The sequence below is a fragment of the Callorhinus ursinus genome, unplaced genomic scaffold (genome assembly GCF_003265705.2).
Source record: "Callorhinus ursinus isolate GAN/ISIS: 27379988/994484 unplaced genomic scaffold, GSC_fseal_2.0 scaffold55, whole genome shotgun sequence".
NCBI classification, from domain to species: Eukaryota; Metazoa; Chordata; class Mammalia; order Carnivora; family Otariidae; genus Callorhinus; species Callorhinus ursinus.
This window is the reverse complement of record NW_027397117.1, coordinates 3,293,789-3,321,147: the sequence shown is the minus strand read 5'-3', so window position 1 is coordinate 3,321,147 and position 27,359 is coordinate 3,293,789. Positions and strand designations below refer to the sequence as shown.

The 27,359-nt window shown below is 58.8% G+C and overlaps 1 protein-coding gene across 2 annotated transcripts in view; it reads right to left on the bottom strand.

Annotated features, from left to right (window-relative positions):
- Positions 1 to 3,069: 3,069 nt before the first annotated feature.
- LIMK1 (LIM domain kinase 1) overlaps positions 3,070 to 27,359 on the bottom strand; it is a 25,094-nt gene continuing 804 nt past the window's right edge. The window contains exons 2-16 of one of the 2 annotated variants that reach the window (XM_025864610.2): positions 26,156 to 26,252; positions 19,411 to 19,549; positions 19,011 to 19,120; positions 17,680 to 17,886; positions 13,417 to 13,522; positions 13,133 to 13,299; positions 11,928 to 12,111; positions 10,989 to 11,075; positions 10,543 to 10,674; positions 9,337 to 9,396; positions 8,996 to 9,061; positions 6,494 to 6,650; positions 4,913 to 4,968; positions 4,499 to 4,656; positions 3,070 to 4,395 (exon numbers count right to left, since the gene is read on the bottom strand). In XM_025864610.2, coding sequence (XP_025720395.1) covers positions 4,233 to 4,395; positions 4,499 to 4,656; positions 4,913 to 4,968; positions 6,494 to 6,650; positions 8,996 to 9,061; positions 9,337 to 9,396; positions 10,543 to 10,674; positions 10,989 to 11,075; positions 11,928 to 12,111; positions 13,133 to 13,299; positions 13,417 to 13,522; positions 17,680 to 17,886; positions 19,011 to 19,120; positions 19,411 to 19,549; positions 26,156 to 26,252 — 1,889 coding nt within the window. In that variant the 3' untranslated portion in view covers positions 3,070 to 4,232. Of the gene's footprint in view, positions 4,396 to 4,498; positions 4,657 to 4,912; positions 4,969 to 6,493; positions 6,651 to 8,995; positions 9,062 to 9,336; positions 9,397 to 10,542; positions 10,675 to 10,988; positions 11,076 to 11,927; positions 12,112 to 13,132; positions 13,300 to 13,416; positions 13,523 to 17,679; positions 17,887 to 19,010; positions 19,121 to 19,410; positions 19,550 to 22,714; positions 23,364 to 26,155; positions 26,253 to 27,359 lie in introns of those variants that run through there. The other variant, XM_025864611.2, reaches the window with a different exon arrangement.

The window sequence follows — 27,359 nt, the reverse complement described above, 5'->3', positions numbered from 1 at the left end:
CTGGACCCTTCGTGTACACAGAATCAACATGTGAGCTCTTCTGTCTGGCTTCTTGGTCTTAGCCTAGTGTTTTCATCCTTGTTGTGCATTAGTACTTCATTCCTTCTTAAGGCAGAGTAATATTCCATTGTGTGGACATGCCAGATGTTTATGCATTCATCCACCGATGGACATTTGGGTTGTTTCCACTTTTGGGCTCCTAGGAACTCCTAGGAACATCCATGTGCGAGTTTCCGTGTGTACGTATGTTCTCATTTCTCCTGTTCATATACCTGAGAGAATTACAGAATCAAATGGTAACTCTGTGTTTAACATTTTAAGGAACTGCCGACACTGTAAGCTGCGTTATTTTATATTCACGTGAGCATGGGTTCCAACTTCTCCACGTCCTCTCCCACACTCCTTTTCTTTCTTTCAAAAGATTATGGTCATCCTGGTGGGTGTGAGGTGGTGTCTCGCTGTGGTTTTGCCCTGGGTTGATTAAAATACTGGACTGCTAGTACATTCCCAGCATAAAGCCTGTGTGGTCATACTGTTTTTAGACAGCCCTAGATTCTATTTGCTAATACTTTGCCGAAGACTTTTGCTTTTCTATTCCTGAATGATATTGGTGTGAAATTGTTCTCTTCTTATCCTGTATCTGATTTTGGTGTCAGGGTAATTCTGAGCTCCTAAGACGAATTAAGGAGTGCTCCCTTCTCTTCTATTTTCTAGAAGAACTTGTGTAGAATTCCTTTAAATTTGCCAGTGACACCTTCTGGGCCTGAAGTTTTCTTTTTCTGAACATTTTGAACTATAAATTCAGTTCATTTGATAAATAAATGATCGGTTACGTTTTCTATTTCTTCCTTGGTGAGTTTTGGTTGTTTGTGTCTTTTAAGCCATCTGCCCACCTCATCACCATTTAAAATTCCTGTGCATCAAAGGACACTGTCGAGACAGTGATGAAAATGTTCTAAAATTAAACTGTGGTATGGTCGCAGAACTCTGTGAAGATATCAGAAACTATTTTCTAAGTAGGTGACTTGCGTGTGAATTGTGTCTCATTATAAGGGTTAAAAAATCGAGTAATGACATCAGAACCGGTTTTGGGGAAGCGAGGACCACAGCAGCTCTGGGTATTTTCTTCTTTGCTTGTGTGTCCATCAGCTAACGCCCCCCACCCCCGGCCCACTTCCCTTATCTGATGTAAATGTATTGATGAGGATGGTGAACTTCATTATTTACGTTACACAACACTCAAGGGGAATCCGAGTGGTGGATATGGTGACCCCGGCATGCTGCTGTCCCTCCCTTTTAGGAAGAGAACAATGGGTACACAAAGGTTCCTCACTCCTAGTTGGGGGGAAGCACAAAGTTGTTAAGAGTCATATGGAAATCGAGTACAGGAGAAAGATGTGTACAAGTGACGAGTAGCCAAAGAGGTGGACTGTGCTGGTTACTCTGGCTCAGGCCCACACCCACTCCATTCTCTGTGATGCTGTTGCTGGACCGCTGAAAACTACATTTCCAGGGCTTCCCTGGCAGCTGGGGGAGACCTGGAAGTGAAACAAGGGAAGGGACTTTCTCGTTCTTGTGCTCTCCCACACTAGTCAGCAGCGGCAGATTTTGGCTCCCGCAATGACCATTTTTGCACCCACCTTCTTAGAAGTTCCAGCATCAACTGCTTAGAATCCAACCTTTCCCCCCGCAACACACATCAAAGATCCAAGCACCGCAGGGGCGCCTGGGTGGCTCCGTCGGTCAAGCATGATTTCGGCTTGATTTCTGCTCAGGTCATGATCTTGGGGTCCTTGAGATCGAGCCCCGCGCTGAGCTCCCTGCTAGGTGTGGAGCCTGCTTAAGATTCTCTCTCCCTCTGCCCCTCCCCTGCTTGTGCGTGCTCTCTCTCTCAAATTTTTTTTTAAAGATTGAGAGAGAGAGCGCACACCTGCGGGGGGGCAGAGGGAGGAGAAGGGGAGCCCAATGCAGGGCTTGATCCCAGGACCCTGAAATCATGATCTGAGCCAAAGGCAGACGCTTCACCAAGTGAGCCACCCAGGTGCCCCTCAAAAAAAAAAAAAAAAAAACTTAAAAAATTCAAGCACTGGTCTCACAGGGCTTCTCCCTCCAAGGTCCTAGCCAGCTTCCAAGATGAGCCCCAGTGATCCCTTCTGGTACAGGTATTCATGGCCTTGTGTAGTCCCCTCCCACACTGAGTCAGGGTTGGCCCGTGTGACCAGTGGAATATGGTGAAAGTAATGCTGGGTCTTCTGAGACTAGGCAGTGGAGCTTCGGCTTGGCTCTCTTGGGATGCTTGCTCTAGACGATGTGCAGGGATGCTCAGGGAGCCCTGCAGAGAGGCCCTGACAGGCACCGAGGCCTCTGGTCAGCAGCCAGCATCAACCTGCAGCCATGGGAGGAAGCCACATACAAGGGTCCTTGGAAGTGGACCCTCCAGCTCCAGTCACGTCCTCAGAGGACTGCAGCCCAGACAGCACGTGACCACAACCTCAGGATAGACCCCAGACCAAAACCACTCACCCAAGCTGCTCCCAAATTCTTGACAGTCATGAGCGATCAGTGTTCTTTCAAGCCACTGACTTTAAGGGGTGATTTGATATGCCAACACCAAATGGCTAAAGTAACCCCCTCTTTTCCTAAATGCCCCTGCCAGGGGCGTGGTAGCTGCTTCCTGAAGTTCACCATCTCTGGGTTAGCCCAGTATCCGTTTTTTACCCTTCCACTGTCTTTCAGCCACTGCGTTAAGCGATCCCCTGTATCAAACGCCCTCTATTCCAAAAAGCTAGTGTGGTTTGTTTTCCTGACTGGATCCCTTAAGCTTTAGAAAGAAGAGAACATTTACTATTACATGAAAGCAATACATTCCCTAGTATCTCCCCGCTCCCGAGCCCAGCTTCGGAGAAGTCTCCACTTGAGTGGCCGGGCGCCCCCCCCCCACTCCCGCCCTGCGCCTGTCCCCACCTGCCCTCCACTCCTGTCTTCCCATCGGGCTTCTAGTCACAAAGTGCCGCTCTCGTTCCTGGATCCTTGGGGGCCCCAGACACACATGGCAACGGGGAATCTGGGTGGGGAGTATGGAATTTATTTTATTGTTCTGAGTCTGGGTTTTGTTCTTCAGACATCACGACTCCTGGACGGAGGGGACGCGTCCCACCTCCCGGACTCCTAGTCCCATGGGCCTGTTTGGATTGTTTTCCAGGTTCAAAGTGCACTGAGAAGGCTTCACAGTTTTAATACTTCCTAGATGCTCAACTGAGGCAAAGTGACAAAATGGCCCCCCCACCCCCGCCCGCCAGAAAAATAAAACCCCAAGCCCCCCGACAGCAGCTGCTGCAGCCGTATGAAAAAATAATACAAATTCTTCTTAAAAAATAGATTACACAGAAAGAACCCAGAGGACAGAGGGCCATGGCGGGGGGCGGGGGGGGGGAGCCTGGGGGAGAAGCCCGGGAGGAGTACTGAGATGAACTGCAGGAGTTGGGATGCTGGTGGACACCTGCCTCGTCGCTCTGCCCAGCGTCCCTCTGTGGCTCCGCCCGGCAGCTCTGACCCAGGGACCCGACTCCCCTCTCCCCTAGTGGACCCTCCCTTCACCCTGAGGCCTGGTACCTGCTTCTCACTAAAGTGGCTTCAAGAAAGAAATGAAGAGACCCAAAGCAAGAGAGGCCTGCGGCTGAGCGACCGGGGACTTCCATCCCACGGGGGCAGACCTCTCTGTGTTTGGGGGTTTGGGTAATTATCAATACCTGTGGCTACTGAGACACCCCGCCGGGGGGCTGATGCACCCCAGCAACGCGGCCTCCCCCCGACCCTGCGCCCTCCCCTACGTCCCCAGCCATCAGTGGGCCCGGGCCGAGGCTGTCTACCAGCCCAGCCTCAGAGGGGCTGCGCACGGGTGGGGTGTGCACGGGACGGCTGGGGGCGGCGGGGTGCAGGATGGGGCAGGACTCACGCGGGCCCTCCAGCTCATGCGTGGAGAAGCGAGAGGGGGCGGCCCCACCAAGACAGAGGTAAGGCAGGGCGAGGTGACGGTGTGTACGCAGCCAAGCCAGCTCTGGGGCCAGGGGCAGAGATGGGGCAGGGGCCACGGCCCTGGGAGGGAGACGGCCAGTCGGGGCCTGGCACTGGGGGAGGAGTCTGGGCGCCTGCCGCCTGGCCGAGCGCTCCATAGCCGGCCACGACCTGCAGAGGAGTGTGGTGCCGGCGGTGGGGACGGGGGCGGCCGGGGCTCAGTCGGGGACCTCGGGGTGGGCAGGCAGTCCGCTCTCGCCGCGCCGGTAGGTCTCCCAGAAGCCCCTCTCCAGCTGCTCTAGCTGCGGGCCCAGTGGCAGGTGGCCGGCCAAGTGCATGCGGAGGGTCTCCAGCCACTGCTCCAGCTTCACGAAGGAGGGCCTGGGGTGACGCGTGGGTGGGGTGGTGGGTTCTGCTCCGCGGAGCCGGCGGGGGGGGGGCCCACCCCTAGGGCTGCTCCCGGCGGAACCCCAACCGCACTTACCTCTTCTCAGGGTCCAGATCACAGCAGTGCACGGTGATGGGGAAAAAGCTCGGTGGACAGTTTGGGGGGCAGTAACGGTCCAGGAAGCCTCGCACATTGAGGCCAAAGTCCATGGTGCGGGGCAGGTAGTCGGGGTCCGCATTCACCCGCCCAATGATCTGTCCCGCACAAGGCCCAGCAGTTACCCCTGGGGGCAGGGGGCGGGGGAGGGGTCCCTGGGGCTGGGAGCCGGTCACACTTGGTCTGGCACCCGCCTGACCACCACGCCCCCCAGGGGTGCAGGTTGCTGTGGGCAGCCCTGTTCCCAGGAGCTCCCCCGCCTGCCTGGGGCCCCTGCAGACTTCCAGCCTGCAGCCCAGGAGTGCACAGGAACCACCAAGCCTCATGCCAACTGCCGCCCGCCCCCAGACCTACCTCGCACAGGACGATTCCAAAGGAGAACACATCCACCTTCTCGTCATAGCTGCGGCCTGGGTGAAGAGACCAGCCGTCAGCAGGTGAGGCTGGATCGGCGGCCTGCTGGCCGGGGCCAGGAGGCGCAGGCCAGCAGCCTCCAAGGGACCAGGGCTTTGGCTCTGCCCCCTCAGCCCTCTGGGCCCCCCCGCCCCCCAGGTCTTAGCAAACCTTTGGAGGATGAGGATGAGAGCCCTGGGCAGGGTGTTCCAGGCCCAGCTCGGCCACTGACCAGCTGTGACTCCAGGCAAGTCAGGGACCATGTGGTGGCCTTGAAAAATATCCATGTCAAACCCCTGGGACGTGTGACCATTTATTGAAAAAAAGGTCTTTGCCCATATGATCGCTAAGAATCTCGAGATGAGAGAATCCTGGATTATCTGGGCAGGTGCCAAGCACCACTACAAGTGTCCTAAGAGAGACTGAGGAGGAGACACGGGAGAGGCAGCGGGGGCCACGAGCCCGGGACCGCCACCGGCAGCCATAAGCAGCAAGGAGTGGGTTCTCCCCTCAGATCCCTGCAAGGAGCACGGCTCTCCTGGATTTCCGACTTCTGGCTTCCAGAACTATGAGAGAATACATTTCTGTTGTTTTAAACCGCCCAGTTGGTGGAAATCTGCTGACGGCAGCCCCAGGGATGGGCACAGACCCTGAGCCTCGGGTTCTTCAGCTGTGACGTGGGGAGTAAGACCATCTACCGCGGGACATTAAAAACAACCCGTACGGCTGCTCTCACGGGTCGGATTCTGAGTAGTTTACAAACCTGAGCTGAGCCTCACAGTCCCCACAAAAAGCAGGGAGCCCCATTTTGCAGGTTAAGTCAGCGGTTATGTTAACTCTGGGTGGGGCTGGTGCCGAGATGCCCCCGGCCCTGCCTGCCCTGACCCCGTGTGTGCACCCACCCGGGCGGGGGCTTTATAGCGCACCATGTGGGCCATACGTGGGTCACTGGGTGACGGGCCTGATAAAAAAGAAATGGAGTGGGAGAGAAGCCCCGGGCGGGCCAGGCTGTCCACCACCTACTCCCTGGGCCCCGTGAAGATGTCGCCTTGCATGGGACTTGCTGGTGTGATTAGGTTCAGGATCTGGAGCTGGACAGAGGACGATACAACCACAAAGGTCCTTATGAGGGAGGCAGGCAAGGAAGGAGACCTGACAATGGACCCAGAGATCAGAGAAGGTGCCAGGGTCCTAGCCTTCGTCGGAGGCAGGGGCCTCGGGCCAAGGGACGGAGGCAGCCTTTAGAGGCTAGAAGGGAAACAGGTTCTCCCCCTGAGCCTCCAGAAGGAGCCCAGCCCAGCTGACACCTGACTTCAGGCCGGCAAGACCGACGCTGACTTCCCACTCCCAGGACTAGATGGTAATTTGGTTTTTAAGGCAAGCAGGTGGTGATTTGTTACAGCAGGACAGGAAAGGAGTCACAGGACCCAAGGAGGGAGCTGAGGAGGTGGAGGAGGCGGAGGCCGGGGATGGGGGGCACCACAGACCTGCCTGGACGCGCTGGGCCCGGGGAAGATGTGACGGGCGGGCCGGCCCACTCACCATTGATCATCTCGGGCGCCATCCAGTAGGGGTTGCCCACCACCGTGTATCGCTTTTTGCGGTCCGGCTTCTTGAGGCTTCGCAGGTCTTCGGGCCGTGTCTTCTCTTCCACCATGAGCCGGGCCAGCCCGAAGTCGGCCACCACCACGTTCTTGTTCTGAGGTGACGAGGAAGCGGGGCCTCACTGAGACAGGCTCCTGGCACCACCTGCGCACCCCACGCCTAGTCGGGCCCGATCCGCAGACAGCTCCGAGGACATGCCTCGGACACCTGGGGGCCTGGGAGTACGGTGTCCGCCCCATCAGGGCGCCGGGGCCGCCTGGCTGTGCGAGGGAGGTGGTGGTTCTCATTCAAGACCCAGGTCCTCTGCTTGGCCCCGGACAGCTCTCTCTCTCACTTCTCCCTCCAACAGTCTGGGGAGGTGCGTGTTGTTTTTATCCCCGCTTTACACATGTGATTACTCAGGCCCAGAGAGGTTAAGAAAGTTGCCCAAGTCCATCCAGCTGGTCAGCGCCACTGTTTTCGGTCTGCAGGACCCCCTCTAGGCCCGGAACCCCGTGGAGTGGAGATGCTGATGGCTGTGTGTCCCCCCGCAAGATGGGACAATCAGGGAGCGGGCCTCCCTGAAGGCCAGGGCGCAGGCAGGGAACGCTGGGGCACTGGTGCTAAGTCAGGAGGCTGGGAAGGTCCTCTAACGGACGCTACGTGCCAGCCCCAGGACTGGCCATGGTGCCCGGACACCGAGGAGTGGTCACAGAGGTGAAGGCGGCAGGGCCCCAGCCAGGTGGGGCTTAGGACCAGGCTCACTCTGAAGGGAAGGACTCTGTCACCTCTGGGAGTGACACCGACTCGGACAGCTGCCTAGAGAAAACTACAAAGACAGCAGGTGGGAGGGGCTGAGCATGCGCGGGGTCTGCCAGGACTGTTCTAGTGCTGATTCCTGCCCCATCCCTCCCTCCACTTTTGAAGAGTCCCCCAGGGACTAATGTTACAGCAGGGCCTGCTGTTGGGAGACAGGTCCAGGGAGACCAGCCAAGGGTGACTACTGGATTCTCAGAGGCCCCAAATAGTAGGCAGAGGTTTTGGTTTGTGCATAGATGGATTCTGGGGATGCGGGGGCAGGGAGGGGCTCACAACTTCCATCCAATTCTCAGGGGTTGCCCCCTGCTGCGGATGGAAGCTGTGACAGGTCACCCTTTCCTGGCCTCCCACACCACATGGGCTCAGCCCTGCGGTGACGCTCATCGCCAGCAGGGGCAGTGTGAGCGGGCCCGGGGTGGTGGGGGAGGTGGGGGGTGGATCCAGCCTTGCCCACCTCTCTGTGCTCACCGCCCCCTGCTTTCCCCCCATTGCTGTCTGAGCTCACAAGCCCCCACAGCCTCCTGGAAATTCCCAGTGGGCTGAGACACCCGCCCCCACCCCCCTGCCCCGCCAACTCCAGGGTGATCAACTCATGCTTCCTGACCGTCATACCGCCAGGCCTGAAACACTTCCTGTACTGAATTCATTTGGCAAAAGCCTGCCTGGAGAAACTTCTTCCTCCAGGCCTGGATTTCAACCTGCCTGGAGTGCGATGAAGAGTCTCCTTCTCCAAATTCATGTCAACTTAGATTCTCAAAGTGACTGTATTTGGAGACAGGACTTTTGCAGATGTTACTAGTTCAGATGAGGTTATGCTAGATCCGGCGGCGGGGAGGGGGTCCTAAATCCAGTGCCTGCTGTCTTTATAAGAAGAGGACACACGGGGGGAAGACTCAGGCAGAGGCTGCAGTGACGTGGCTGCCGGCCAAGGAATGCCAAGCAGCACCAGCAGCCTCCAGAAGCCGGGAGGGAAGCATGGCACAGATTCTCCCTCAGAGCCTCTAGAAGGAGCCCACTTTGTCAACACCTTGGCTTGGGACCTTTTGCTTCCTGAACCCTGCGAGTGCATTTTGGTCGTTCCAAGCCATCCAGTCTGTGGTTCTCTGTGATGTGCATGTCCTATCTGTCCAGCTGGACAGGGTCGGCCACCCCCTGCTGCCTCCTGTGGACAGCCTATGGTCCCCTCCGTCCCCACCCTTCAGACCCTGGGCTCGCCGCCCTCCCCTTCAGTATGTGGCCCCAGAGCCTCTCAGAAGCCGGCCTTGACCGCGCCCGCCCACACGCCCAGGCCCCCCCTCCAGGCCTGCAGGGTTACTGCTGCGTGCAGTAGGCCGGGCTGCTCTGCCGTGGGCTGTTCTGGCAACGCCACGCTCACGAGCCGTCACAGATTACCCGTCACTTTCTCCTTTATCCGTTTATCAGAGCCTCCTAACAACCTGGGATGTTGACGGCTCAGAATGCTGGAGCCACAGTCCAAGTAAATGGCCGAGCCAGGTCTGTCTGCCTCCTGGCACTGCTTCCGCCCGGGCCCGAGGAGTGGAGGGGGCGAGCCAGGGCCCCGGTCCCCAAAAGGGCCCCCGAGGCTAGGAGTGTGCGAGGCGGGGCTCCTGCGGTCCCCCTCCCTGGGCCCAGGCGGCTCACCTCTCGGACCAGGCAGTTGTGGGAGTTGAGGTCCCGGTGGATGATGTTCATGGAGTGAAGGTAGGCCTGGGGGCAGGGGGCATGGAGGTCAGGAGGCCGCTGTGCTGAGGGGTCCCGGACCAGCCCAGCCCTGGCTCCCCCGAGGCTGCCCCAAACAGGCGAGTGAGGGGTGCTCCTCCCACCCCCATCTGATCCCCCCTGCTCTGTCCCAGAGCTTCCCGATAGCTTCCGTCTCCGACTTCCTTGTCAAGCTTTAGGTGAGTGGGACAGAATCTTTTTTATAAGCGGGGCCAGATCACCCAGCCCCCACCCCCTCCCACCCCCTCCCCAAGCCTGCTCACCATCCCTGAAGCGATGTCCTTGGCAAAGCTCACCCTCTGACTCCACGGGTACTGGCTGTCCTGAGGGGGCAGGAGAGAAGGGGCCAGGATGGGCCACCGGGGCCACAGTGGCAGAACGGTTGGGGGACAGAGAAGCCAAGGCAGCAGGTGTCCCGGAGGGTCCAATGACCCCCACCCCCCAACTCTTGCCCCCACACCTGTCCGCATCTAAGGGGTGTGGGTGGATAACTCAAAAACGTCATTTTTCAGTATGTGATTTCAAACACAAAGTGGGGGATACTCCTCTGTAGCTCCCGATCCAGCTCTTTGGGGGAAAAAAACCCTCTATCTTCAACACAATCCCATTCTTTCAGGTTTTTAGAAAATCTGCACCTACTTTCCTGTACGGGCAGAGACAGACGGGCCCGATGAGAACACCTACTGAGCACCAGCGAGTAGGGCTCTGGGCTCAGTTCACCCAGGGAGACGCCTGGTTCTCTCACCCCATCCCCCCCGCCGGAGAACTCAAGTGGGGGGTGAGGACATCGGAGCATATAAAAGACCAGAGTGCAGTGAGGAAGCCCCAGAGGGTATAGCCCGGCACTTCCAAATTGTACTTAACCACAGAATTCTTTCTGAGAAGTTGCACCTTAGGGGCCTGCAGGGACCCAGCCTGAGGGAGGGAGGCATCTGGGGTGCAGGAAGGGAACGGGACTGCTTGGTCTCAAGGGGATGCCGCGGTGGGGCGCCGTCCAAGAGCACCAGGTGCTACGAGCTCCTCCCCAAATGCATTCTCAGTTTGGATTTGCAATTTTTCTCCAAAGCCTTCAACAAAGTTCCGAATTTTGCAGAGCACAGTAAATAGTAACAAGGCTCCCAGAGGAGAGGTAACAAAGGTGCCTTTCCTGAGGTGTTCCTCCCCGGGGCAGGTAAAGCTGGGTCTGGCTGCTCTGGGCCAGGCCGGGGGTCCACAGGGCGGCCACCCCGAAACAGCCTGTGTGTCCCCTCGGCGAAGATGCTGCCCTCTCTGGACCTCAGCTTCAGTTGGGAGTTGGTGGCTCCCTGTCTGATTCAGAATCAGGGTTTGGAGGGCCCTGGAGACCGGAGGCCCAGCCCGCTGAAGGGGCCGAGGGGGCCCAGAGAGCAGCTGCCTGCCCAGGGCCCACAGTGCTGGTGGTGGGGACAGGGCAGCAGGTGGGAGGTGGGGGGCTCTGCCCGGCCACTCACCATGCTCTTGATGATGCCCCGGAGGGTGCCCCCCTTGATGTACTCCGTGATGAAGTTGAGCCTCTTGTCCTTATAGAGCACCCCGATGAACTTGAGCACATTGGGGTGCTCCAGGCATCTCATGACCTTCACCTGGTGGGGTGCAGACAGGCTAGGCCGGGGGCTGTGCCCCAGTCTCTTTCTCCCTCCGCTGCCCCGCCAGAGGCCACCACGGGTTCGGAAGGTGGACCAGTCCCCGCCCGCCCCGCCCCGCCCCGCCCCCACCCCACCCGCCGGCCGGCCGTGCGGTCTGCGTGGGCTGCGCCCACCCCCAGCGATGCCCTTGCCCCTCTCGCTCTCCTGGTGAGATGCTCTCTCCTCTTCCAGTGTGTGGCTCGAGCGTCCCATCCTCCCGGAACCCCGTGCCCCCCCTCTCCATCGAGGGGGTGGCAGTTCTGCTCACTGACCTCCTTGAGGAACGTCCTCTGGGTCTCTTCGTCGAACCGGATCAGCTCCTTCATCACCATCACCTCGCCCGTCTCCCGGTGCGTCACCTGTGTGGGGACACCGAGGCACGGTGACTCAGCACTGACAGAGGCTCTGCTCCTTGCCCGCCGTGTAGGAGGCCCTAGGCGCACCCCAACACTGTGCGGGAGATGGACACACCCGGCCTGCAGCTCTTCACGGGCATTTCAGGTGATGCCCCCAGCCCCCGAGGGGCAGGACTTATTGATTCCCTCACAGACGAGGCAATGGGGCCTTAGGAGGCTTCCGAGAGCGTCCAAGTCACCCAGCAGGAGGGCAGACGGTGGCTGGGGCTCAGGCCCAGGACCGCCGGCCCAGGGCCCAGCTCTCTGTCCTCTGCTCTGCTGGGCGGTCTCCTGGAGGTCGAATGGCGGCTCTACCAAGGACTACCCCCCCGCCCCCCCGCGCCGGGAAGGGGACCAGGCACAGGGCCCGATGGGCACCTTCTATATGATCCTGAACCTTCCAGCCTGGTCACAACCAGGGGACATCAGAGCCAGGGAAGGGCTTAGGTTTCTACTGGGGGAGCATGGGAGGGGGTGAGCAGTGGAGGGGCCATGAGGGGCTGGCCTCAGGCTCAGTACAGGGCCCCCGGGGAGGGAGCCTTCTGGATCAGCCTGGGTCGCCCTCCCATCCCCCCACCTTCCAACCACGTCCTCCACATAAGGTTCTGGGTCTCTCTGAAGTCAGTCCCCTCCCCCTAACCAGCTCCGGGAAGCCCAGCGGGGCGAGAGTACGGGCTAGGGAGTCTGGAAGCCAGGTGCCCCTTCCACTGTGGGTTCCTGGAGGCAGTGGAGGGAGGCAGGAGGACTGATGGGTCTCACCTGAACCGTCCCCCACTCCCACTTCCGGCCCCACCCCCGCGCAGGCCCACCCCATACCTTGATGGCCTGGCCAAAGCAGCCCTTGCCCAACACCTCCCCATGGATGAGGTCCGATGGCCGGAAGATGCGGTGTGGCCGGCAGACCACGCGCAGGGATTCGGAGCGCCCCAGGTCCTTGCGCTGGGAGGCTGGGGAGCCCAGTGAGCCAGCACCCGGAGACCTGTCGATGCTGTAGCTCCTCCTGAGGAGGCACACACGGTGCTGAGTGTCACCGGGGCAGCTGGGCACCAGGCCTCAGCCCTGACCCCCCCTTCCTCCTGCCTGCCACGCTCCCATCCACGCCAGTCCACGTACGATCAGCACCCCCACCCCAGTGCGGGAGAGCGTGGCACAGGGCGGATCTCCTGGGCGGTCGTTAAGGCTCTCGCCCCATCCTGACGCCAGCACCCAGAGCCCTGCCCTAGGCCTGCTATCCTGCAAGTGGCCTCCGCAGGACTGTCTGCCCTTGGCCTTCTCTGCCTGGTAGCCCAGGTCAGATGCTTTGTCTCCCAGCATTCAGGTGCCAGGCCCTGGGGCGCAGAGACAGAGAGCCTGGCCAGGGAGGCCGCAGCCACGTAGCTGGCTCCACAGGGCAGCTAGAGCACCTGACAAACGCATGCAAGGAGGAACTACAGGCCTTCAACACTACCATTTCTTAGAGTAAACACGATTTCCCCAGAAGGTATCCCCCAAAAATCTTTGCCCGGAGTCCTGAGCGGGCCTCACGGTGAGTGGAGGGAGGATCAGGCTGCCTCTGGGTTTCTTCCTTGTGCTCCCCTTCCCTTCAAGAGAGTACGGGGTCCCTGGCACCTCCTGCCTGGACCCCGCCCGCAATGACGCGCGAGCCATCTCTGGGCTCAGGCACCCTTGTGCACAGGGGACCAGAGCGGTCTCTGAAACACGCCCTTTCGGGGGCCCACCCCTTCCCAATGACATTCGATGTGCCCATCGTCCTGAGCTACCTACCTGCTGTTCCTTGAAGCCAGGGCGCCGGTCCACCCTGGGAGCGCTCTGTAACCCCCAGCCGGGGGGAGCTGGGCCCCTGCTTTCCCACCTCTCATGACCCCATCTTAGCTCCCTCCACCCCTGCCGGCCTGCTTTCCTGCAAGGCTGACTCGCCCACCAGACTGGGAGCTCCTGGAGAGCAGGGACCGGGCCCCATCCCCCTGAGGCCTGGTGTCCGTGCAAGTACCTGGATACAACAAGGCACGGGGCTGACTTACAAGACAGGCTTCTGCCGGGGAGAGCTGCACCGTTCCCCGCTGGGAGTATGATTTGGGGAGCTCAGGGGGCTGGGCTCGGTCCCCGGTCCATGGCCCAGCGTGTCATGGGGGTCGTGCTCAAGAGTTAGCTGGAGCAGGCGGCTGGTCTCCTGGATCAGCAGGTCAATCTGGGGAGAACGGATGCGCGGACAGGTGAGTCCGAGGTGGAAGGGATGCAGTTGGGGGGGGGGGGGGGTCGGGCGTGAAGGCACTCCAATCCTGCGCACCAGACTCGGGACCCGTACCTCATCCAGGGGCACATTCCGGATGGGCGTTCCATTGATTTCCAGGATCCGGTCTCCGACATGGATGGAATTCTTCACATCTGGGCTCATGCAGCCTGGGTCCACCCTGTGGGTAGAGAGAGTAGTAGTCAGGCTCCTGCCTGCCTATCCCCTGGAGCCCTGACGGGAAGCCAAGGCCGAGGGGATCAGATCGGGGTGAGAAGGCAAATTGATTTCTATCTTGCATGCCTGACAGATGGCACCGGTCTAGAATCTGGAGTTCTGGTTTGGTGGGGAAGAATTCTGTCACCAATTACGGAAGTCGGCTGTGGGTGTGAAAGTAGAGAAAAGTGGTATTTGCTGCTCCATCCTGGAGGCTCAGGGGCTCCCACTGGACAGAGTGCGGTCTCTGCCACAGAGGACAGACCGAGCCTTCCAACTGCCTGGTGTGTTTCAGGCAGATGAGCGGCACGAGATGAGTCCTCAAAGGGTCTGGATCCTTCGGCTTCCAGATTCCCAAACTGGCCCCACAAGATGAGGCCAAGGCTTCCACTCCTCCAGAGTCAGCATTACAGGGCTAGCAACCCACCCTAGCCACAGCTGCAGGCTAGAGACAGGATGGCACCCTTCTCGAACCTGTGGAATGGCCAATTTGCCAAATTTTAGTTGCTTCCTTGAACTCCTTGGTTACCTTGTTTTCATTTTGTCTTCACAAAAGCTTCTTAAGGGATGTTTACTTTGTCTCTGCCCTGAGATGGGGAAGGGGTAGGGAGTGGAACAGAAAGGAGACTGGGGACTTTAAGAAAAAGGTTTCATAAGGGGGCGCCTGCGTGGCGCAGTCGGTTAAGCGTCTGACTCTTGGTTTTGGCTCAGGTCGTGCGTGACCTCAGGGTCGTGAGATCAAGCCCCACGTGGGCTCCGAGCTGAGAGTGAAGCCTGTTTGGGATTTTCCCTCTCTCTCCCTCGGCCCCTCTCCCCTCCTTGCGTGTGCGCTTGCTCTCTCTCAAAAAAAAAAAGAAAAAGTAAAGTTTCACAAAAATTCTCTGTTCTTACGCGGCTCGTGGGGGGGGGGGCGGGGGCGCGGGGAAGCTCCGCCTTTCCCTGGAAAGGCAGGTCATTCGTGCGAAAGAAAGAAGAGAGTTGGGCAATCATCGCTGTGTAGCCATTGCAGAAGTAAGTGATACAGCTAAGAATCCTCCATGGATGCTAAAGCCATGTGGGGACAGGCTGCTGGGGGCAGAGTATTTATAGACTCAAATCTCACAAATGACTTATTGATTATGTTTCAAAGGGAAAAAAAAAAATCCTGGACAGCAGACAACTGACTGTCCTTTAACCAAGTAATCAAAGGCGACATCCCCAATAAAGGGCATGCTCCATCCGGTCGGAGGATGTAGGAAGGGCACGGCATCACGAACGCTGTAGCAGGTCAAAATGCATAACCCGGATCTGACAAAGCAGACACAGCAGCAGAACCCAGCTGGAGGGGCATTCTACTTATCAGCCCGTGCTCTTCGTAAATGTCAAGGTCATGAAGGACAACGAAAAGCTGAGGACCTGTCACAGATTCAGAGAGACTGAAGGGGACACGGGGGTTCAATGCCATGCAAGGTCAGGGACTGGGTCCTGGGTGGAGGGGAAATGGCCATAAAGGATGGTGTTGAGAAAACTGGCAAAATGTGCATGTGGACTCTGTGCTGGATTGAGTTAGTGTTAAATTTCTTCAATGTCATAACTGCGCTATAAGACACGATTGAAAATTATGTAGGAGAATGCCCTTGTTTTTAGAAGAATGTGTAAAGTATTTGGTGGGGAGGAAGGGTCAACAGCACCTGTAACGTACTCTCAAAGTGACTTGGTAAATAATAGCAATGGGTACATACGTGTACGCATAGATATAAATAAATCATACAAACATACAGATGTGCATGTATACAAGGAAAGACACGTACCCTAAATGTGGCAAAAAAAAAAAAAAAGTTAAAATTGGTGAACATAGGTGAAGGGTAGGCAGGTATTCAATGTACTTATTTCGGTAAATTTCCTGTAAATTTGAAAATAAAAGGTTGAAAAACGGTGAGTATCTTTCATTGATACAGGCTTCTCCTGGGTACAGTCTTCCAAGTATATTCTTTAGCCTCCCTGCCTCCCCTCAGTCTCCTGCTAAGGCGGCAGGGGGCTAGGGCACAGAGGGAATTTAAACTTTCCTTCAGATGCTGCTATCGACAAAAAGAAAAGCAGTCCATGAAGACCCGTTTAAAACAAACAAGTAAATCTGGTCAGCAGCCTTTGGGCTGGCTGGGCCGCTCCTCCGAGGGGTGTGCTCTGGGCCGAAATTGCTGGGCCAGCAGATGCAGGCTGGTGAGCATGCTCATCCAGCGAGGGAGGCAGGGAGGAGGTGCCGCCGGCTTTCTGTTTCCAAAATCCTGCCTGGTTTCGAGAGAGCAGCTGGTCTGGGAGATCCCCCCGTCTCTCTCACTAGTCTGTCTGTCCGCTTGTGTATACAAGGTAGCTGCCGGCCCTGCATCCGTCCCCAGCACCACCTCCCCTCCTGACTAGTGCCTCGCCATGGAGCCGGGCCCAGACATCTGTGGGGGAGGCGTGTGCAGGATCCCATGGAAGCTGGCGCTTGGCTCGCATGCCCGCTCGGGGGACGTTTAAAGCTACTTCTCAAGGAGTCCATCAAAGCCCAGGAGAAATCTTAGAAGGCTCCAAGGTGCCCAACTTCCTCCCTGTACAGACGAAGACCCTAAAGCCCAGAGAGGACAGGGGGCTGCTCAGCGTCACACAGCGTGCTGGCCACTGGGCTGGCTCCTTTATCTGCCTTCCTTCTTGGGTTTCAAACCTTTTCTACATCCTTTAGAACCTTCGTTAGGGATGACCTCCTCACACCCAATCCTGGTTCCCTGAATCTTGTCTGCCTGAACATGTTTTTATTTCTCCCCCTTTCTTGACGGGTATTTTCATCAAGGACGGACGGAATCTTAGGCTGATGGTTATTTTTTGCTCAGGGCATTGAACACATCATTTCGCTTATTTCCAGCTTCCACTGTTACTGTTGAGAAATCAGCTGCTGCCGCCCCCCACCGCCCCGCAAAGATGATTTGTCTATATTCTATGGCCACTCTATCTTCAAATACTGCCTCCCTCCCACCATCTCGTGCTTCTCCTGGGACGCCAAATGGCCTCCATGGGTCCTAACCTCTGTCCTCCATGGGTCCTAACCTCTCTTTCACAGCTTTCATCCTTTTGTGTTTCTGCTTCTCCCTTCGGTAGTTTAGAGCCCTACTCCGCTGTTAAACCCTCGTACTGAGGTTTCCGTTATTTCATTTCTAGGGGTTCTGTTTGGTTCTTTTCCAAGTCTGTTTGCTCTTTACTCATTTTTTCCAAACATCTCTTATTGATTACAACATACTGAGAGTAATTATTTTACGTCGTTTCCCATCATTCCAGTCTCTGGAGGTTCTGTAGGTCTGGTTCTACTTCCTGTTGTTTCAAGCTGGCTCTCGCTCACAGTGAGCCTTGTTTCCCTATGCGTTCAGTGATTTTTCACTGAATTGCCCATCTTCCTTGGGACACTTAGCTCTGTAAATTCAATGAAAAGGATCTGCATCTGATTCTATCAGGGACTGGGAACACTGCCAGTTGGGAAGTACTTGAAACTTCTACAGTTGTGACTTGGGGGTTTTTGAGCCATCCAGGCATATGAATTTGGTCTGCAAACCCAAGTTTATGAATTCTCAGGGGAGAGTCCCCTCCCTCCTTCCGGTTCAGGCTCAAATCAGTTTATCTTTCAGTTCTGGGAGTTGGGGGCTGATGGAAGGTGCGGTCCGCTTCTCATTCATCCTCACCCTGCGAGCCCCCCGGGATCTCAGCCTGATGGAGGAGGGGTTCTCTAACGCGGGACCGGCTTCCTCGCGCAGGTCAGGGCTTCGAGAGGCCCAGCCATGAAAGGACTGAAAGACCGAAGCTTAGGTTCACTCATTTTCGATTTGCCTCAGGGCATGGCTGTCTTCCGTGGTTCTGCGGACGATCCTAGGCTCCCTGCATCAATTATCCTTGACCTGGTTACTCCTCTTTCTATCGTTGGGTTATACATGGATTAAAGAAGTTTTAAATATTTTATCTAACACCTGTCATAGTTTTTAAAGGAATGACTGGACCAGGGACATGGCACACCAGGTTGTCAGAGCTGGGTTCTATCAGTGCCCAGATGCTTGCCCAGCCCTAGAGTCCGCCCCACCCCCCCCCGCCCTCAGCACCCATGGCCACAGCCACACTCACCCCTGGACGCGGACGGTGTGGGAGTGCTCTGTGCTGCAGCCTGGTGGGCCATGTGGGGGGTCGATGGAGACTGAGAGACCACGTTTGCCATGAGCTGAGGCTGGGATGGATACTAGGGTCACTGTGTGGGGCAGGCGGGAGCCGGGGGAGTCGGGCAGGATCTGCTCGATGACAGGGGTCACCACGGTCTGGTAGTAGCAGTGTCCACTGCAAGGGCCACGGGTGGTAGGGACCCACAGAGAGGGAAGAAAAGAGGAGTGTCAGGACAATCACCAGCATCACCACTCCCCCCACCCCGTCTCCCAGCCCCGGGCTCTTCTCTCCTCCCCACCCCCCCTCACAGCTCCCCGCTCAGGAGGATCGTAGCTGCCCGCTAGGCCTGGAGCAGGAACTGAGCACATCCAGCCCAACCCCTACCCCTCTGGAGCTCAGTCATTCTGGGCTCTGCTACTCCTGTCATGCGGTAAGTTGGCCAGAAAAAGGCCTGTGGATAAATCCAGTTCAGAAGGAAGTCATTAAAAACCCATTTGGGACTAAGCCATGCCGCCCAGGGCATCCAGCTTTATCAGCACTGTATAATAAAGAAATTTGTCTGGTCTTTGTTCCTGGTTCCTGGGAAAGAGGCTCTAAATCCTTGGAATACCTGAGCTTGTGTTAACAGAGGACGCAGGATGGGGGCCAGTCACCAGAAAGAACTAACCATGGGATGAGATGAGGGGTGGGGACTGTGACCCAGCCCTACGACCTTGGAGGAGGTGGGGGGGGGGGCTGAAGATTAAGTTCAGTCATGCACCCAATGATTCAATCAATGGTGCCTATGTAATGAAACCCCAATAAAAACTCTAGTGATGCGAGGGCAGGTGGGGGCGTCACATGGGCTGATTCCATGGCGGGGGGATGCACGGAAGCTCCGCATTTGGGGACCCCCTCCCAGACTTTGCTCTTTGTGTCACTTCTGCTGGCTGGCCCTCATACAAAGGGATCTGTGCCCTTTACAAAAACCCCTGTAATCCTAAGTATGGGGCTTTCCTGAGTTCTCGGAGTCGCTTAGCGAATTCTCAAACTTGAGGGGTTGTGGGAACCCTTGAATGTGGAGCCAGTTGGGGACTGGGCCTGAACTTGCGGGGTGCGGGCCAGAACCACACCTCTGTGACACGGGAGAGCGGGCACGTGAGGCGGGAGTTCTCAGTGTGACAACCGTGTCATTTTTCAGTGACTTCTACACCGAACTTCTATTAACACCTGCCCCACGGGGGAAGGGAAAGGACCCTGGTGTGGAAGACCCGGGACGGGGTGGGTACCCCAGGCTAGGAGGGGGCCCGTGCACTCACCAGTACAGCTTGGAGTGCTCCACCAGTGTGTAGGTGTCCCCGTCACCGATGAAGGTCCCGCACGTGAGGCAGATGAAGCACTCGGGGTGGTATTTCAGCTCCCCAGCCACCTGGCGGGGGGTGGCAGGGACAACCCAGCTCAGCAACCCCTTCAGTCCCCACAGCTCCTCCCCTCGGCCTCCTCTCGGAAGGGCAGCTCCTAGCCAACTCTGGGGGTCTGGGTGGCCAGCTCTAGGATGCTGGTTCCAGAGACACACAGACAGACCAATGGGCTCAGAAGGCAGGGGGGAGTCTGAGCCAGCGCAAAGGAGAACCGAAGAGAGCCAGGGTAGGGGAAACCCGTGAGGATACACACATGCCTTGCACCAGGTGCGGGGTGTGAGTGGAGCGGGGCACTTACCATGACCAGCCCCTTGGTGATGTGCTCCGAGCATCCGTGGCAGGACTCTCCATAGCGGGCCCAGTAGTCCCTCTTGCAGAAGAGCTGCCCATCCTTCTCGTAGTACTGGTGTGAGAGGGAGGCACTGCATTCACAACACCTGGGTGGAAGAAGCACAGGGACTTAGTCTGGCCCAGCCCCTCTCCCCACAGCAGGTGCCTCTGTAGGAATTAGAAAAAGATGTGCCTTCCTCGGGCAGAAGAAGCCTGTGCTGGGGCCCAGGGTTTAGCAGGTGGAGTCCGAGATGGCTTCAGCCTCTCTTGGCCCCTCAGCTGGAAGCCTCTGTGCAGTGCACAGCCCGCACAACCACCCACCGCAGTTCTGCACCCAGAGCACCAGATCATCTCGCCGACCTGCCACTCCCAGGGTGAGAGATGCTCTTCACATCTGAGCCCCTGTCCCTTGTCAGGCAAGGGAGATGGCCCAGGGAAGACAAACAACTTGCTCTTGCTCACCAGTGCGGTGGAGGGAGGAATGGAACCTGGGCGCCTAGGACTCGGGTGCGGCTGATGCAGATGGCAGTGACCCGGTGGAGCTGGGAACAGCTACCAAATGCTGGCACCTGCCCACTGTCTTGGCTAAATGTACTTAATCCACACTGGCCACCTCGAGGCAGATGAACTCTGGAGGCTCTAAATGCCCAAGGTCACGTGATGGAGGCCACAGACCCAGAGCGAAGCTACTCCCTGTTCCACTTCGATATAAGGCAGGAACGTGGCTCAGCAGACACCAGCCAGGATCAGTGAAGACAGAGGATCCCCTTGTTTTCTAGACCTTATCCAGCCCTTGGGTGCTGCAGCCCCATGAAGGGGGCTCGGCCCAGTCCTGCTCACCCCAGCTCAACCAGGGCCCCAGCGCCCGCACCTGCCCTCAGAGGAGCAGTGTATGCAGAACACCCAGGTGTGCGGTCATGAAGGCCAGGACCCCCTGCCCTGTCGGGAGGGGCTACGGGAGAGGCCGGGCTGGGGCCCCTGAAGGGAGCTGGGGTGAAATGATGCACCTGCTTCCTTCTGTGTGTTATCCCACAGGCCAGGAGGTAGACCTACATGCCTGGCTTCCTTCCACCCAAGAGTGAGTTGGATGGGGACCAGCAGCTCAGCTGCGTCAGGATGAGCAAATGCAGAAATGCATGATGCCCTGGGAGCCAGCAGGCAGGGGCACGGGCCACACTGGGTTTTGAAGAGCCTGACTGAGGGTCCGGGCTGCATAGGTACATCTGGGCCAGAATACACAGTGAGCAGAGAATCTGCCCGACTCCGCTGCTGTCTCAGCACTCTGGGTCATGTGCCAAGGTCATGCAGGGACTTGGTACCAGGCTCAGAGCTCGCGCCCAGTAAGAAAACAATCCAGGAGAGGGGAGGGCGGCAAAGACTGGGGCCTGGGTGAGACTGCCCAGTGCCCAGCGGCCAGGGCACCCTCAGCCTCTGCAGCCAGCACACGGGTGGTCACACTGACGGCACTCACTGATGCTCTTTAGGAACATTTGGGGATGAAGAGAACAGGAGGAAGGCAGCCCAGAGTGCTGAGTGGGACACTGTCCCTTTAAGAGGATCCAGCCACTTCCCCATTGTCTGGGAGCCTAGGGGAGGGGCGGGGGACCACAGCCGGGGGCTGGGGGCTGGGGGCTGGGGAGGAGAAGGCACAAAATGCCAGGGTTCAGATGCACCGGAGTGGGGGTGCATCCAGGAGCGGGGTGGGGGGGGCTCCGATGAGCTCTCCCTGTGAGAGGTGGGAGTGGGGCAGGGCGGGCCTCCGGAGACCGCCCTGGGATGTGAGAGGACGCAGCGGAAGCTACGCTGGCCCCGAGCCATGACGTCATCCTCAGCCCTTCCTGCCCCCGCACACCCGGCCCCAGCCCCGGGGCGCCCTTAGGGGGCACGCATCTCACTGCGGGGTGGCCGAAGGGGCAAGGCGGCCGCCCAGGATGAGGGGGAATCCCTAGCGCACGCCCTCAGGGGCCTCTAACCTGGCGGGAAGGTGCGCGGCCGAGGAGCCAGCTCCGCCAAGAGGCAGGCGCGCGCACCGCACCGTGACCTTGGGGAGGCTCCCCCGCCGCCCGCGCGCCCTGTGCCATCAGTGAGTGATTCACTTTGCCCTTCCACCGGCTAGACAGCACGTCACAGCAGTGTCCCCACAGAAATCTCCCCCTCACTGCTGGCTGCCAGGCTGCGGGAAGCTGGGCCCCCGTCTGCCTCTGGGTGGGTGGGCTGCTGGGGGCTCCAGCGCAGCTTGCCTTCCTCTGGGGGAAGAGAATGCTCTTCTCCAGCCTGCAAACTCCTACCCCCGCATCCCGCACAAACACTCCCCACTGTAGCGGCCCTGGAAGACCCGGGGCGCGGACTCCCCCAAGGGCTGGGGGAGTGCAGTCGGCTCCCGGGTCACTGCTTCCTTGAAGCCTGCTCAGTCACCGGGCTGGGGTGCCCGACAGGCAGCCTGCACCGCCAGCCTCTGCCATGACCCCGAGGGCTGAGGTCCCATGCCAGCCAGCCACAAATGTTGGACCCAGAGAGAATGGAAGTGGTTCCCGGAGAGCACTGCACCTGGAGCAGGTCCCACCCCCAGCACCCCAGAACCGCTCCCAGGGGGCACGGCCGGCTGGGCCTCCATCTCAGACGGGGGATCCCGCCCAGGCTCACAGAGCTGCCTGGTGCCGGCACTCAGGGCCTCAGCGTACCTCTGCGTGTGGAAGGCACTGAGGAGCCCCTGGCCCTGTCCACCCCTTCACCTCTCAGGCCCATATCCAGTCCCCAGGCAGAGGAGGCAGGTGGGGCTCTCAGGGGCGCCCCCACACATGCTGCTGCCCCCAGCAGGGATGTCAAGGGAGGAGCAGCAAGCACTGAGGGTGTGCAGAGACGGCCCAGGGCCAGGCGGGCATGGAGCCAGGCTCGGGGACTGAGGGCTGCACTGGGGGGGGGGGGCAGTGGCCTGCTCTGTAGTGACAGGTCCATCCCTCCCAGGGATGCCCTCTAGCCAGGGCCACATCCCTGGACACCAGGGGCGAAGGAAGAACAGCTGGAGGACCAGCTTCGCGGGGAGACCAGACCACAGGGCCAGAAGTCTCAGCAGCGGCCGGCCTGCTTCCAACAGGCGGCCGACAGTGACCAAGGAGTTTCAGTTCTCCTGCCCCCAGAGCAGCCCCGTCCCAGGCAGGTCTGCCCCACATGGTGGCCTCCGGCCCCAGGGGGCCCTCACACCAGGGGCCCTGCCTGAGGTCTGGGCCCGGGGCGGGGAGGGGGCTGGGGAGGACGGGGGACTCTGGACTTACTTGGCTCCTCTGAGGAAGCGGCTTCTTCTTAGGGCCAGCATCCCTTGCAGCAGGGGGGCAGCGCAGGGGTGGCCGGGCCAGCTGCTTCCCCATCCTACTCCAGGCCCTCAGGATTGGAGGCTGCAGAGGGTGGGGCCAGCGTGGCCACACGGCAGGGGAGGAGGATGCAGCCTGTGGCTGAGGAGGACTTGGTCTGGGCCCACAACAGGAAGCCGCTGGGGGGCCTTCTGCTTGGGCTCTGCTCTGGTGCAGGCAGGGAGGAGGTGGCCCACGCTCCACCCTCAGCCCTGCACACCTGAGAGAGCGCCCTCCAGGCCCCTCGACCTCCTCCGGCTGGACAAAGGCACTGGAGGCTCCGGACTCTCTGGGGACAGGGACAAGCTCCAAAGCAGCTGCTTCTTCCGGTGCTGCTCCCAAGGGAACAGAGGTTGACTTCCGTGGACGGTCTGTCCTCCTTGCCTGAAAGGTCCCCCGGAGAGGGGGAGACCGCACCCCGGCCCAGGCTCTGAACCCTGTGCCCGCTGCACACTCACCCCTCCTCACCGGGGGCCCAGCCCACCCAGCCTCCGGGGAGCTGTCACCAGAGGTACAGTGGCCCCAGGGCCGGTGTGCTGCCGGCTGCTGAGAAGGAACCTCCCGGGCCAGCAGCTGGACCAGAGCAAAGCTGGGACCACTCACAGCCTGGCTGCCACCTGCCAAGAGGCGGGGCCCACAGGAGGTGGGACAAGCAGAACTGAGGAAGGAGCGGGCCCTGTGGTGACAGTGACCCCCTGTGCTAACGCCAGAGGCAGGCCGTGTGCCTTCACAACTCGCCCATCGCAAGGAACTTGGGGCCCCGGGAGCTGGTGCCGGCCCCATGTCATGGCACTGAGAGGCTCTGAGGGGCAAAGTAAGCAGAGTCCAGAGCCCGGCTGCCAGGTGGCCATGGGGCCCGGGCAAGGAGTGACTACCCCCGGACAGTGCCTCCTAACGGTCATGGGGGTAAGGACACTGTTGGCCCGGCTCAGATTTGGGGGCTTTTTGGAGAACCGCACACCACGGGGCCAGGAGCACTTATGGAGGTCGGAATGCAGACGCCGTGGCCCTTACTGCCTGTGGGCCCACTCTCACTGTGGGAGCCTCCCCTGTACCCCCATCACACCCGGGACGGCGGCACAGCCTTCTCCCTACTGCCCTGACCTGGGGCCCTACTCCTCTCCCGGTTGCAGGGCAGGATCCTGCAACGCTAGATTCTGGCCCCCTCCCCCGCCTCCCCCCAATTCCCTGCTGTGGCTTCCTTCACTGCATTCCTGGCCTTTCCCCCTGTCTCCCTAAATTCCATCTCCCTCCCCGCCCTCAGCACCGGGGGCCCCCAAAGTTCTTCCCGATTCCTCTCGGCCCCATCCTGCATCCTGCCTGCCAGCTCAGCATCCTGGCCCCAGGGAGCTGTCTCTCCAGCCTTCCCACCTCTGACAGGTCTCAGGCCACCTCACCAGCTCAGGGCCAGGCACTGCCACCCTGGATGGCCTGCTGCATTTCAACGCGACGTGGCTGGGCACAGCTCAGCATCAACCCGGTCCCCAACTCCAGGAGAGCCGAAGGAGCGCCATCCTCCCCAGCAGCCAAGGCAAAAGCCCAGACAACTCCAGACGCTCCCCCTGCTATTCCCCAGTCCCTGCTCCTGCGCCCCTCACTTCTTCACCTCTGTGGGGACTTGGGAGCGAGGCCGACACAGCCTCCAGCCCTAGCTCCAGCCCGTGCCTGCATGTAAACTGCACAAGTCATGGTACCTCACAGGGTTACGGTGAAGCCTTAATGAAATCCAGTTGGCCCTCGAACAATGCAGGAGTTAGGGGCACCAATCCCCGCATAGCCACAAACCCACGGGCAACTTTCAACTCCCCCAAACTTAACTACTCACGGCCTCCTGATGACCGGAAGCCTTCCCCGTAACATCAACAATCAATTAACACATATTTTGCGTGTTATACGTAGTACCTACCGTGTTATTACAGCAAAGTAAGCTAGACAATGTTATTAACAAGATCATAAAGAAAAGACGTTTATGGTACTGTAAAAAATCTGCATATAAGTAGACCAGCACAGTTCAAACCTGTGTCGTTCAGGGTCAAGGGGAACGTTAAGAGCGCCCGATGAACAGCGGCTAATGTGACTACTGGCCAGAACTGTCCCCTCTGTCCATTTGTAGTCACTGTCCTAGGTCAGGCCTTATGAGGTCAGATCCCTGAACTACTGTGACAGTCCCTTCCCTGCCAAGTCACTGCCATCTGCCCACTGGGATGGCATTTTTCAATAGCACTTCAGCCCGTGTCCCTCCCCTGCTTTCTGCAAACCCTCTGCTGACTCCCTACTGCCCTTGGAGGGTCCTTATCTTGGCCTTGGGGTCATTTCACAAATTGATCCCAACCTTGCCTCCTCCACTCGCTCTTTTCCAACCAGATGAGCTCCTCCTGTGTCTGTCTTGGGGCGTGTGGCTTTCTCCGCCTATCCAGAGCCCTCTTTGTCCCTGAAGGTCTCCTTGTGAACGCCTGACCGGGAGCCCCGGGGCTGGCACCTGCCTCTCTTCTGGCCTCACCAGCCAGGGTGGGCGCTGTGTGTTCACTTTCCTCGCTGGCTGTGTGACTTTGGTCAAGAGAATTAACCTCTGTGTCCCCAGTAATGGAGACAACACAATATCTACTAGACAAAAGTCCTTAGAGGGGTGCCTGGCCCTTCCTGCATCGCAGAAAATGCTGGACGTTGTTCTTAAAGAAAAACAAACAAACAAACCTTGCCAGAGGTTCCCACTGCCTAAAATAAACCCCTTTAGCTGGTGGTCCATGCCCTCCCACCTCAACCCCGCTGTTCGCTGACTGGCCCTGCCCTGTCACCCCGGCACCCTTGGCACCTGCCAGGCCCGTTGCCTGGAATTGCTTCCTGTCACACTTCTCTACGTGGGAAATCTCACGTCTGAGACCCCGGTTCTGGCCCTGCTGCTAACTTTAAGGCCATCCCCTGCACCTGCCTCTCAGGATGGTCCTACTGGGTGGCTGGGCCACAGCCCTGACACTTGGAGTTAGCTCTCTAAGGCTGGCCTTACTGGGCTGTGCATGCTCACAATGGGGCCTGGTTTGTATCTTCCTTCCTTCTCTGGAGCACGCTGCCCTCCACGGCCTCCCCCTGCCTAGGAGCCAGTAGGCCTCAGTAATACCGGTGGAAATGCAGGTCTCCCCCCCTCCTCTCCTTAGAGATCTAGGATGACAAAACAGAAAGGCACTTGGGGACCTTCTAGTCCAAATGCCTCATTTTTACAGGTGGGGAAACTGAGGCCACGGACTTGCTGGAAGTCACAACCAGAGACGGCACCAGAGGGACTAGCCAGGTCCCCCGGACCGCTGACCCAGCCTCTTGTCGCTGGCAGGCCTTGCTTAGGGCTCCCCCACCCCGGCCGGCGTGCCCTACCTGAAGCAGTCTGCGTGCCAGTCAGCATTCAGGGCCTGGAGGTACTGGCCGTCATAGATCCTCTGGCCGCAGCTCGCACACACGGGCAACTCACTTCCTGCAAGGACACAGGGAGTCAGGACTCGCTCTCCGGAGGCGCGGTCTGGTGCAGGCCCAGCCTGCTCTGCCCACCCCACGTGGACCTGCACATCCTCGTGCACACACACAGAGCACCCAGGCACTGTGCCTAGCAGAAGGAGAAAGGACGCCGGTCTGAGAGTCTTGCTGAGACCTGGGCTAACTTGCTAAGCCTCTGTGGGTCTCAGTTTCCCTATCTGTAAACTGAAGAGGAGGAGCGGATGTCCAATCTCCAGCAGCAGCATTCTTCTGGGTCGACTCCTGTCTGGCAAGGTCAGTTGGGAGAAAGAAAGCAGCAGGATTTAGAGAGAAGGCAGCAGGTGACACTCTTGTCACAGCCTCTTTCCTCCCCTGCCCATCCAAGAAGAGGAACCTTCAAAGGGCAGGGACTGGACAGGGCTGGGTTGGTGTATCCAGAGCTGAAGCCCCCATAGGAGGAGAAAGGCAGGAAGCCCAGAGATGCTGGCCTCATCTGAGTCTCAGCTATGCCTTGGCCTATGAGGGCCTGGGGCTGCAGAGCTGGGCACTCCCAGACACCTGCTCTGGGGACGCCTGGCACCTCCTCAAGCCGGCCATTAGGCATGCTTAGTCATTCGAGGGGCCTGGTATCCTTGGAGCTGGGTGGGTCCTGGAGGATCTCCCAAACCTGCTCCTCCCCATTGTACAGATCGGGAGACTGAGTCCTGGAGAGGGCAAGCCTGGTCATACAATCACGCTCCCAGGCCAAAGCCTGGCCCTCCATGAGGATGCAGGAACCAAAAGGCAGAGGTGACAGTGAGATGGGCCCTTGCCCCAAGTAGGCCTTCAGGGGCCTGGGGGAGGGCTGACAGGACCCCTAGGGAAGGGCAGGGCTGGAGGCGCTGGCATAAATGGGACCTTCATTGGACCAGGTGAGGCTCCGTGATGGCTGCCGGGGAAACCCCGGGAAGGGGACCCCCAAGGAGGGAGTCTTGGCGGTCTTCGTGCCCTAACCGTTCTGCAACCCAATCCCTGGGCCCCAGGAAGGGGAAAGGAGCTGAAGAGGAGACTAGGAGGAGAGTCATCCTCCCAGCCAAGACTGATGGCAGGCACTGGGTTTGGTGCAGGG